We start from the raw sequence: 12,737 nt of genomic DNA, 5'->3' as shown, positions 1-12,737 counted from the left end.
CAGGAGCTAAAAAGTGGTCAGTGCATGAATAGGCATCTCTGCTGAAGCTGTAAATACTGCATGCTATTGCGGATATTTTTTTTGTGTCTGTGTGTGTGTGTGTGTGTGTGTGTGTGTGTGTGTGTGTGTGTGGTGGTGGTGGTGGGGGGGGTTGATCCAGTCAATCCAATCATGTATTAACAAGTTTTAGTAGGCTTATTGTCCATTTGCCTCTCTCTCAGTTGTGTTCACTAATAGTAATAGACTGCACTGACCGCAAAACTTGGTTTACAAGCTTTGCTAGAGTGCATTGCTTGCACAACTGATTTAGCTTATCCAAAATATTTCTAAAATGAAGGTGTTCACTCTTAAAAATTGCATAAGCACCTGCTTTAGCAATCTGACAGGCTCCTAATGTCTTTCAGTATTAGCCTGGAAGTGTTGATGTACTGGTTTTATACTGAGGTAGTCACAAATAATATTCTACTAAAGTAAGGTTATGACATATTAGAACAGTGTCACATTTGTCAATGTTTTTGCACTTCAGTTAGATATTTTCTGTTTACTAGTTAACTTTCTACAAACATCTGTACCCGTATAGTTTCAAATCTGCTCTGTAACCTCACAGTTTATTGTCAAAAAGCATTCTAATATCATAAAATAAAACACAGTAGCAACAGTGCTTGGACATGTGCAAAAATAATGCAAAGCACATTCATCTTATCTGTCCATTCAGGTGAAGCATTCCCTTGAGTAAAAACATAAATGATGCAAGCTCAGTTGTCACACATGAGTCAGAATACAAATAAACAGTCATTGGAAGACCTTCTTATTCTATAAGATGGTAGAAGCCTATACCAGTTCCAGCAATTTAAAGCGAAACACTTAGTTCTCAGTAATGAAAAAAATGCTGGTAATATGGTTTACTGGATTAAGGTAACAAGGTATAAATGAGTTACACTGCTCTGATATGATTCCCATAACCACCCCAAAAATATTGCTTGAACCTAAGTCACTTAACCAAACCACTGCTACTGTGTCTCCCCAAAGAGAGACCCTTTTGACAAATGGCAAAAACAACAGAGAGAAATGGAACTTAGAACGATGATCTAGAGATAATGGTTCTTCATGCCAAGTTGACAGACTGGACTCTGGTGAAAGTATGCAGCATAGTAACAGGACAATTCTGTAAAACAGGCTTGTATTCAAAGTAATAAGGGATCCTGGCCTTGCATTCCTGAAAAGGACCCCCTAGTCTGCCTCTCACATTTTGCTGTTGTACTGTCCCTGAAAATATGCCAGTCCAGCTATTGTTCTGTTTCCTGATTGCAAGTTTGTGGACAGCACTATGCATTTTAATGATAATACAGAATATCTGTTATTGTTTTTCTCTCTCTGATATGAAGAACCAGTTTTAAGCAGTTTATGGTGTCTAGCTGAGTGTATGTATATGTGCGTGCATGTATTATATACATACATACATATATATATATATATATATATTTATATACATACATATATATATATATATATATATATATATACATATATATATATATATATATATATATATAGATATAAATACAGATATATACATACAAACATATATGCGTATATGTCTGTGTATGTATGTATATATACATATACATATATATAAAACATATGATGCACTTGGGCAGAAAACTGTTATGTAGCATAATTGATTATTTGCACTGTTCCACCTTTCCTTGAGCGCTGTAATACACCTTTAATCGGCTGCAGACTGAGATCCTTCTCCAGGTCTCCAAGGCAACCTCCCAGACCCAACAGTCTTTGACAGCATGGGGTGTGTGCTTGGCCATGTGTGTGGGTAGGACTGTTGCTAGTGATATTGTAGCAGTTCTTGCATCTTGAATTTTCCATGGCATTCCCCATGTAGTGAAGCACAACATATATTACTGCCTTAATGCGCACTTGTAGGTATGAGGATTTTCCTCCACATTTATCACTTAAACTGAAGAAACACTAAGCCAGTGACACATGGAAAATTACCTTGACTAAGGTATTAAATTCCAGTCCTGAGAAAACCCAATAAACAATAAATGTATATCTGAAATACTGCACACATACACTAGACAATACAGTGCTGATATGACTTCAAATTTTCAAATGCTTTGCACTTTTTGCTTAAAATCAAAGAAATGGTATATATTCCTAGAACTTACTACTCAGGATGGCAATGTATTTTGCACACTTGTATTGCATCCTCTGGCTATATTCCCTGTTACCTAATTAGAAAGCCAACACTCCTTTAATAAAGATAATAAAGACAAAGACATGGTGACTGAAGCATAAAACAAGCAAACAGAATTTCCAGAACAAGTAAGGCACATCATATCTTACCTGAAATCGCTTTTTGGTCCAGATTTTTTTCATCCTCGGTCTTGAAGAGATGTCTTGTCACAGTTGTCAGCAGCCTGGTGCCCAGGGGAAAAGCAAGTGACACAAATTTTTTTTTGTTATGTATAAACTTTTTTTTTAATTTGATTTTACTGACAGCAGTGATCCTGCAGAGGCAATCTGTGCTATGTTCCACATCAGTCTTGTTTTACAACATGTCAGTAAACATTTGACGATCAAAATGAGTTTTGTACCCAACCCCACAACCATCCCCCTCCAGTCTAGCTGTTATTAAAAGATTAAACGGAGGGCTGGGAGAAGGGGGTCTTTTTGTTTCATCTGTATATATTTAGCACACACTCTGGCTCTGTTTGTAGTCTTACTCTGGAAGAAAGAGCAGGCATGAACAGATCTTTTCCAAGTCCGTAACTGAAAAATCCTATTTTTTAATCACCCTCACCAGGCATTGGGATTATTTAAGCCTCTAAAGAATGCAGCTTCATCTTATGTAAAATAACAGACACAAGCACAATATAAGAAACATAACAGTAAATCCCTTCATTAGATCCAGACATCCATTTTAAAGAGAAAGAGAAAAAGGAAAAAAGAAATCGAATTCTCTTCATCTCTAGACCTCCCTTCCTCCTTCTCTCCAGGGTGTCTCAGCTGCCTTGAAGACACAGGGACTGTTGCCGTCTAGCGTGGGTTACTGCTCAAGCAATCATTTTTAAATTCCAGATCAACAGTCCTGTGACGTCAGAGCATTCCAGTAAATGTGAAACAAATTACAGGTTCTAGCAAACTGTATGTAAAAGTGTATATATAGTGTGTGTGTGCATGTATATTTAAACCAAAGGCTAAAAAGATCACAAGAGAAACATTTAGTATAATCTGCAAGAAAGACCCTGCCAAGCTAAAGTCTTCACTATATAATACCTTAAACTTCTTGCATTGAAGGCCAATTGCATATAAGCTTTCAGGACACATTCCACATTTTCAAACCATTAGTTAACCTGAGTCAGCTAAAAATCAGGTTAGGGCACCAAACCCTTCAGAGCTGTCCTGACAATGAAAAAAGTGCTCCTTCACAGGCTTTTGAGAATCGATAGTTGGCTAATGCTGTTCTTTTGCAGAGAAGAGAAATTCTTCGGGAGGAAAAACTTCCACTTTATTTTTTATGAAAGAAAATATTTGTTTTTCCATAAAACTTAATTTTAGCTAGGAAAATTTTACTTTTTAACTCTCATCTATTTTACCGACTATTGCTGGCAGGCTCCTCTGGGAATCATACATCTTTTCTTACTCTGGAACAACGTACCAGTTCCATGGTTCTTTCTTCTTCAACAAAAGGAGCAAAATTAATAAACATTCTTCGCCACATCAGCAGACTGCTGAAGTGCTTCAAATGTAGAAGGGTGACTCTGGTCTGGCCATTTTAGGTTCCTCAGAATATTTATAACTTGGCTCCTCTGGTGTAGCCCCTACAGCCAACATGGGCCAGGGATTAGACACGGCTATTGGAGTGCCCTTGATGTGAAGGGGAGAGCCCTTCTTGTTGGTCATGGAGGGGGCAGGGAATGTCACTCTGCTTAGCCAGAAGACTTTGCACATCCCCAGGATGTTTACACTCTCAAAAGTGTGTATGTTTTTTCAGATTTTCATGTCAAAAAGAAATGTAAGCATATATCTTGTCCTGTCTCATTTACCCTGGATTTGACTAACTGGTTGGGCTTAGCTCAGTGTTTACTGCAGACTATTTACCTTTGCTGTATTGCTGCTTCTGGTTAAAAAAGGAGTTCTCATTTGAACCTCAGAATGATTTTGAAAGCATAGATTATGTGTTATCTCTACAGAACTCTGATTCAGATTCTGAGGAGAATATGGCTTTGGCCAGTAATTTTGAAAAATTCTCTCTCTGAAACTAGTAGAATGTGGGGGTGAGGAAAACAGTGATGTTTCTCAGTCCCTCAGGAAGTATTATGATTTGTTCCAACTGGGATTTCCAGGACCTACGTCTGTTGCTCCTGTTCTGTCTGCTTTGGAGGATGTTTTGTCATAATTTGCAGTTTCCCTGATAGCCAGCATAGTGCCCACAAGAAAGCAGATAGACTTTATAAAGTTACTCAGTCTTTTAAAATTTTTTTATGCACTTATCACAGGTCTGATCCAGCAGATATTGCTTTAGTGAACCCATCTGCTTTTAAACATGTGGTAAATACTAACTTCTCCCTTTGTGACAAGAATAGAAGTTTTTGATTGATTTTAGGGGGAAAAGTGTATTCTTCTCAACACTAATTTTTGGATTTTTTAGCTGTCAACCTCATATGTTAGTTTATGCTTGCCTATTTTGAGTACATGAGAAATATGTTGGGATCTGCTTTCTCTACTGAGAAAAAAGAAGATAAAACCATTTAAAAAGCAATGGCAAGGAAGTTTCAAGAAGAAAGGTAGAACCCTCTGGAACAAAGGACAGAGCAGAAAGTCTGAATGACTACCTGCAAGAAACCACACCCACTCACAACACATGCACACACAAACAGACACCCACAACACAAAACACACACACACACACACCACACACCCCCCCACACAAAAAACAACACTCAGACCCAACAGTCTTTGACAGCATGGGGTGTGTGCTTGGCCATGTGTGTGGGTAGGACTGTTGCTAGTGATATTGTAGCAGTTCTTGCATCTTGAATTTTCCATGGCATTCCCATGTAGTGAAGCACAACATATATTACTGCCTTAATGCACTTGTAGGTATGAGGATTTTCCTCCACATTTATCACTTAAACTGAAGAAACACTAAGCCAGTGACACATGGAAAATTACCTTGACTAAGGTATTAAATTCCAGTCCTGAGAAAACCCAATAAACAATAAATGTATATCTGAAATACTGCACACATACACTAGACAATACAGTGCTGATATGACTTCAAATTTTCAAATGCTTTGCACTTTTTGCTTAAAATCAAAGAAATGGTATATATTCCTAGAACTTACTACTCAGGATGGCAATGTATTTTGCACACTTGTATTGCATCCTCTGGCTATATTCCTGTTACCTAATTAGAAAGCCAACACTCCTTTAATAAAGATAATAAAGACAAAGACATGGTGACTGAAGCATAAAACAAGCAAACAGAATTTCCAGAACAAGTAAGGCACATCATATCTTACCTGAAATCGCTTTTGGTCCAGATTTTTTCATCCTCGGTCTTGAAGAGATGTCTTGTCACAGTTGTCAGCAGCCTGGTGCCCAGGGAAAAGCAAGTGACACAAATTTTTTTTGTTATGTATAAACTTTTTTTAATTTGATTTTACTGACAGCAGTGATCCTGCAGAGGCAATCTGTGCTATGTTCCACATCAGTCTTGTTTTACAACATGTCAGTAAACATTTGACGATCAAAATGAGTTTTGTACCCAACCCCACAACCATCCCCCTCCAGTCTAGCTGTTATTAAAAGATTAAACGGAGGGCTGGGAGAAGGGGTCTTTTGTTTCATCTGTATATATTTAGCACACACTCTGGCTCTGTTTGTAGTCTTACTCTGGAAGAAAGAGCAGGCATGAACAGATCTTTTCCAAGTCCGTAACTGAAAAATCCTATTTTTTAATCACCCTCACCAGGCATTGGGATTATTTAAGCCTCTAAAGAATGCAGCTTCATCTTATGTAAAATAACAGACACAAGCACAATATAAGAAACATAACAGTAAATCCCTTCATTAGATCCAGACATCCATTTTAAAGAGAAAGAGAAAAAGGAAAAAAGAAATCGAATTCTCTTCATCTCTAGACCTCCCTTCCTCCTTCTCTCCAGGGTGTCTCAGCTGCCTTGAAGACACAGGGACTGTTGCCGTCTAGCGTGGGTTACTGCTCAAGCAATCATTTTTAAATTCCAGATCAACAGTCCTGTGACGTCAGAGCATTCCAGATCAATTTGTTTTGTTGTGATAAGTAGTGACTAGCCATTACACAGCTTAACACTTAGCATTCTTAAAGCAAACTGCACGCCTCTTACAGAAGCAGCAGCTGTTATGATATTTAATAGCAGTAGTATGCTTAGGAGATGCATACGTGCGTGCAGGCGCGCACACACACACACACACACACACACACACACACACACACACACACACACACACACACACACACAAACACACACACACACATGCACACACACGCACGCACACACAGACACACACACACACACACACGTACGCAGACAGACACACACACACAGACACACACACACACACACACACACACACACACACACACACAGTCATTTTAAATCCAGAAACAACTTTCTTCATTGTTAAGCAGTAAAATAAAAAATGTTTACTTTTATTATGTTTCCATAATTACACATTTTTATATTGCATGCACAGACTCTCTATAAGATATGCTGATTTGTAAATCTATATGCATACATATATCTTTAGGCTCACGAGTGCATGTGTAGTGAAGGACAGGACTGATGTTAAAATGAGAAAGAAATCAAGTGATGCCTATAATATAGATGATTTTGTACACTTTAGTTCACAGTTTTTAAAATGTTTCTAAAACACAGATGGAGTATTGTACACAGATGGAGTGTTAAATCAACAGATACCTACATATAACATGCAGTTATACATGTATTTATAATTTGGATAAAAAAATTCAGAAAGCTTTGGGTAAAGATGCTGAGCTTAATGAGAGACATGCATTTTCACTCAAAACGTGCATTATTTATCAGAAATTTTGCAGTTATTTTATACAAACACACACACACATCTACATATATTTGTATCTTTCTGTCTGCCTGCTGCGATTTGCCCTTCTGTCTTTCTGTCCATTAATCTCAAACACACAGTCTTTGTGGGTTATACAAGGAAATGTACTGTGTCAGTGACGAGACAGTGCAGACCTTTGTGTTTGTGTGCGTGTACGTATACATACACATACACACACACACACACACACACACACACACATACACACACAGACACACACCTACATGTATGTGTGCATGTGTAGAAAGTCAAATGTCCACACATACACATCAGTAATTTTTATTACACAGGCTTGTTTATACTTGCTTATTTTGTGCATATATGTATGTGTCATGATAGTGTGAGTGTGTGATAGAGTAAAACTTTTATATGTTGGGGTAGCTAACATCAGTACCAGCAGTATAAATGATGTGTTGTATATATCTTTTGTTGCAGTGTATTTGTTAGGCTCTTACTAGTAACTTGCACAGTGCTGATGAGATGGCATTATATAATACAGTATGCTGGTAGTATTAGAAGATGTACAGTAGCATGCCATTTGTGCAAGGAGTGGGTGCACAAGCAGACTTTAAAAGTTGCATGTTACCATCTGTGCCATTTTGCGGCTTTTGATGTTGCAGTCTATGGAGAGAAGAGATACTCAATGATGGTGACAAGATGTCTGCAACATCAGAATTTTAAAGCCTGACACTTCATCTGTCTTTTGGATCCATGCTGGAAGGGGGTATGTTCAGGTTTTACCACTGGAAACATAATGGAGCTATGAACTACAGAATCCCAACCAATGAGTTCCCTGTCATGAAGGCCAGTAAAACCATACTGAAATGGAATTCATCCAACTACCAAGACAATATCACTTTTGCTTTTTGGGGAATGGATATCCTTGAGACCTTTGTTTAATTGCCATTGGCATTGGGGGGTTTATTTCTTAGTAACTGGGGTTCTGCTTTTAGATTATTTTTTGCTAAAGGAATTATTTTTGTTGTTTGAAATGTATTTATTTTGGTAATGGAAAATATTTTTGTTCCTTAATGATGAGGGCGATACTGTTCTTTGAGGTTGATTATTCGGTGACCTTTTATCTGATCTTTGCCATTACTAGACCTTATTGTGAGTAGAATGGCATCCCTTTTCTACTCCCCAAAAGTATCACAATCAGTAGTCCAGCTATCACCATGGATTGCCAATAAACTTTCATAGTGAACTGCCAGTTAGCTAAAAAGTTACAGCTTGTAAACCACTTTGTCACTTATCAAATGTGCAGTATCCTGAATAAGGATAGTCAGTCTGTTACCACTTTTCAAGTTAGTAAGAAGTCATAACATGGTTTATGCTTCAAGATCCTACTTCCTAGCCCCTGGTCAGCTAAGTAGACTGTGTTTTGAGATAATTCACTCTAGCTCTAATATGTATTATTCAGAGTAAATATACAGCACAGTAAATGTGAAACAAATTACAGGTTCTAGCAAACTGTATGTAAAAGTGTATATATAGTGTGTGTGTGCATGTATATTTAAACCAAAGGCTAAAAAGATCACAAGAGAAACATTTAGTATAATCTGCAAGAAAGACCCTGCCAAGCTAAAGTCTTCACTATATAATACCTTAAACTTCTTGCATTGAAGGCCAATTGCATATAAGCTTTCAGGACACATTCCACATTTTCAAACCATTAGTTAACCTGAGTCAGCTAAAAATCAGGTTAGGGCACCAAACCCTTCAGAGCTGTCCTGACAATGAAAAAAGTGCTCCTTCACAGGCTTTTGAGAATCGATAGTTGGCTAATGCTGTTCTTTTGCAGAGAAGAGAAATTCCCTTCGGGGAGGAAAAAACTTCCACTTTATTTTTTATGAAAGAAAATATTTGTTTTTCCATAAAACTTAATTTTAGCTAGGAAAATTTTACTTTTTAACTCTCATCTATTTTACCGACTATTGCTGGCAGGCTCCTCTGGGAATCATACATCTTTTTCGGCTTTACTCTGGAACAACGTACCAGTTCCATGGTTCTTTCTTCTTCAACAAAAGGAGCAAAATTAATAAACATTCTTCGCCACATCAGCAGACTGCTGAAGTGCTTCAAATGTAGAAGGGTGACTCTGGTCTGGCCATTTTAGGTTCCTCAGAATATTTATAACTTGGCTCCCTCTGGTGTAGCCCCTACAGCCAACATGGGCCAGGGATTAGACACGTGACGGCTATTGGAGTGCCCTTGATGTGAAGGGGAGAGCCCTTCTTGTTGGTCATGGAGGGGGCAGGGAATGTCACTCTGCTTAGCCAGAAGACTTTGCACATCCCCAGGATGTTTACACTCTCAAAAGTGTGTATGTTTTTTCAGATTTTCATGTCAAAAAGAAATGTAAGCATATATCTTGTCCTGTCTCATTTACCCTGGATTTGACTAACTGGTTGGGCTTAGCTCAGTGTTTACTGCAGACTATTTACCTTTGCTGTATTGCTGCTTCTGGTTAAAAAAGGAGTTCTCATTTGAACCTCAGAATGATTTTGAAAGCATAGATTATGTGTTATCTCTACAGAACTCTGATTCAGATTCTGAGGAGAATATGGCTTTGGCCAGTAATTTTGAAAAATTCTCTCTCTGAAACTAGTAGAATGTGGGGGTGAGGAAAACAGTGATGTTTCTCAGTCCCTCAGGAAGTATTATGATTTGTTCCAACTGGGATTTCCAGGACCTACGTCTGTTGCTCCTGTTCTGTCTGCTTTGGAGGATGTTTTGTCATAATTTGCAGTTTCCCTGATAGCCAGCATAGTGCCCACAAGAAAGCAGATAGACTTTATAAAGTTACTCAGTCTTTTAAAATTTTTTTATGCACTTATCACAGGTCTGATCCAGCAGATATTGCTTTAGTGAACCCATCTGCTTTTAAACATGTGGTAAATACTAACTTCTCCCTTTGTGACAAGAATAGAAGTTTTTGATTGATTTTAGGGGGAAAAGTGTATTCTTCTCAACACTAATTTTTGGATTTTTTAGCTGTCAACCTCATATGTTAGTTTATGCTTGCCTATTTTGAGTACATGAGAAATATGTTGGGATCTGCTTTCTCTACTGAGAAAAAAGAAGATAAAACCATTTAAAAAGCAATGGCAAGGAAGTTTCAAGAAGAAAGGTAGAACCCTCTGGAACAAAGGACAGAGCAGAAAGTCTGAATGACTACCTGCAAGAAACCACACCCACTCACAACACATGCACACACAAACAGACACGCCCACATACACAAACACACACACACACACACACACACACACACACACACACACACACACACACACACACACCTTGGCAATTCTTTAACTCCTCTTTTCCCCTCCTGGCATTCGGCACCTGCTACCTCAGGAGTTAATAGCATAAGAACATTTATGGATACCAGTTCTGGGTCTTTTTTATGTGATACAGCCCAAATTTAAAACATTATTCATTCACAACTTGTTGCCTGCCTTCCCCATTTGAGTATTCTGGATCCAGATTTCAGACATTTCTTAAGGTTTCTGTGCCTGGATCACACAAGCAGTTCTTTGCATTACCCTTTGGTTTATCCACTACTCTAAAGATAGTCACAGTGTCCAGGTCCTATGATAGCCTGCTGCACACTGCCAGGTAGTCACATTTTTTACTTATTTAGACAAATTATTATCTTTGCAGAGTATATTTCAGTGTCAGAAATCTGTCACTTGGGTGTGGAATCTCCTACCCAGATTGAGGTTCCAGGAGAAAAGTGTTAAATTTGACTTCTCATAGGATTGTTTTCCTGAGTTGTTTCCTAGATACTACAGTTCACAGGCATTTTCTTCCACAGGAAACAAGTAGATCTCTATCTAGATCTATTCTTGAGTTTTCCACTCTCTCTGCTGTCTTAGCCCAGGAATTTCTCAGAATCCTGGGTTTCATGACATCTATGATTCTCAGGATTCCTCTGGCAAGACTTCTCATGAGCAAAATTTATTGGTTCCTAAAACGTGCATGGCTCCAACATCAGCATCCACTGACTATCCAAATTCCTGTTTTGGGATTTGTAAAAAAGGAACTTCTTTGATGGAGAGGCCAGTTTTATCAGAATCTTGGTCTCCCATTTTTCCTTCTAGCGCCAGCATAGGCTGTAACAAGAAAAGCCTGAGACTTTGCTTAGGGAGCAGTGTCTAAGGGGATAAAAATGCAAATTCTTTTGATCAGAAAAGCCTGCAAAACACACAAAAAAGAGATATTGACACTCATAAATGCTTTCAACTCCCTTTTTCATTTAGGGTTCACAGGCCATTACAAGTGTTTACAAGCAACTCCACAGTGATGTGGTACAAACACATATGGGATAACCAAAACTCCCCCTGAGGACAAGCCGTGGTGTCCTGAGATATAGCTTTGCAGCACAATCTTACTCTACAGTTATGATGTACTGAGCAGGACCAGGATAGACCCTCCCAAATGGAAAATGAATCAGGACATCTTCCAGGAATTGATCCAGCTGCAGGTAACACTTCAAATAGATCTTTTTGCTTCCACTCACAACAATCGGTTGGAAAAACTCTGCTCCAGAACTCCATGCAAAAAGGCCTAGAAGACTTTTTTTTCCTTTTCCTTGGTCACGAATGTTCAAATGTAATTTTTTACTCTTTCCAGTAATATCCAAGGTCATTCTGAAGATTCAGAAGGACTCTGCAAAGATCATTGTGGTAACTCCATTTTGGCCTAGGCAACAGTGGTTCTGCCTTCTCTTAGAAATGGACAAGCGCAATTACCACAAACTTCCCTGTAGTCTGGACCTAGTTGCACAAGACAAGGGATGCTTGATACATTCCAAACTTAAGCAACTGCAATTAACCGCCTGGATGATAGAATCTTAATACCTTTTAAGGACCTGTTTTCTGAGGATGTGCAGCAGGTAATAAAGGGGGCAAAAAAACCTGCTGATAGAAAATTATATAGTAATAAATAGAAATCATTTCCAGCTGGTGCCTAGACAGGAACCAGCACTCTTTCAGTGCTAGTGTTTCCTGTTACTACGTTATTTGTGTTGTTTGTGTGATTTACTATCCTCTCGCCTGTCTTACTCTTCCATCAAGGTTTCACTTGTTTGCCATTTCAGCATTCTGCCCGTGGATCCCCCTCTTTCAATAAAGCCTCATGTTGAAATGCTTTTGTAAGGGGTGCTGCATACCAAACCTCCTAGAAAACCAATGTATCCTCCTTGAGATCTTAATTTTATTTTGGAAAAGTTGACTCTTGCTCCATTTAAACTGACTTGAGATTCCTAGCATGGAAAACAGTGTTACTGATTGCTCTGACCTTTGCAAGAAGAGTATCTGAGTTGTTAGCTCTTATGGTGAGTCAACCTTATCTTATTTTCCACAAATAAAGTTTCCTTGAGAACTAATCTTTCATTTATTCCAAAGGTGGTATCAGAGTTTACCTTGAGCCAAGCTATCCAGCTCCGTCTTTTTACCTGTCACCAAAAGCAAGGGGGGGAAATGATGCTTCATACTACAGATGTTCACAGACTACTCACGTACTATCTTGGCAGAACAAAATATTACATGAGTAGTACATGTACGATCTTGACAGAACAAAATGTTTTA

The 12,737-nt window shown here is 38.4% G+C and overlaps 1 protein-coding gene across 2 annotated transcripts in view; it reads right to left on the bottom strand.

The window, feature by feature from the left end:
* Window positions 1-12,737, bottom strand: part of SPEG (striated muscle enriched protein kinase) — a 2,687,905-nt gene that overhangs the window by 1,931,469 nt on the left and 743,699 nt on the right. The window contains exon 1 of one of the 2 annotated variants that reach the window (XM_044075873.1): window positions 2,362-3,118. The exons of the other annotated variant lie outside the window; for it this stretch is intronic. Coding sequence (XP_043931808.1) covers window positions 2,362-2,394 — 33 coding nt within the window. The 5' untranslated portion in view covers window positions 2,395-3,118. Of the gene's footprint in view, window positions 1-2,361; window positions 3,119-12,737 lie in introns of those variants that run through there. 2 annotated transcript variants of the gene reach the window in all.

Source organism: Protopterus annectens, chromosome 6.part1 (genome assembly GCF_019279795.1).
Source record: "Protopterus annectens isolate FY-2018-M chromosome 6.part1, PAN1.0, whole genome shotgun sequence".
Lineage (NCBI taxonomy): Eukaryota > Metazoa > Chordata > Ceratodontiformes > Protopteridae > Protopterus > Protopterus annectens.
The sequence above is the reverse complement of the archived record's forward strand: the minus strand, read 5'-3'. Positions and strand labels throughout refer to the sequence as shown.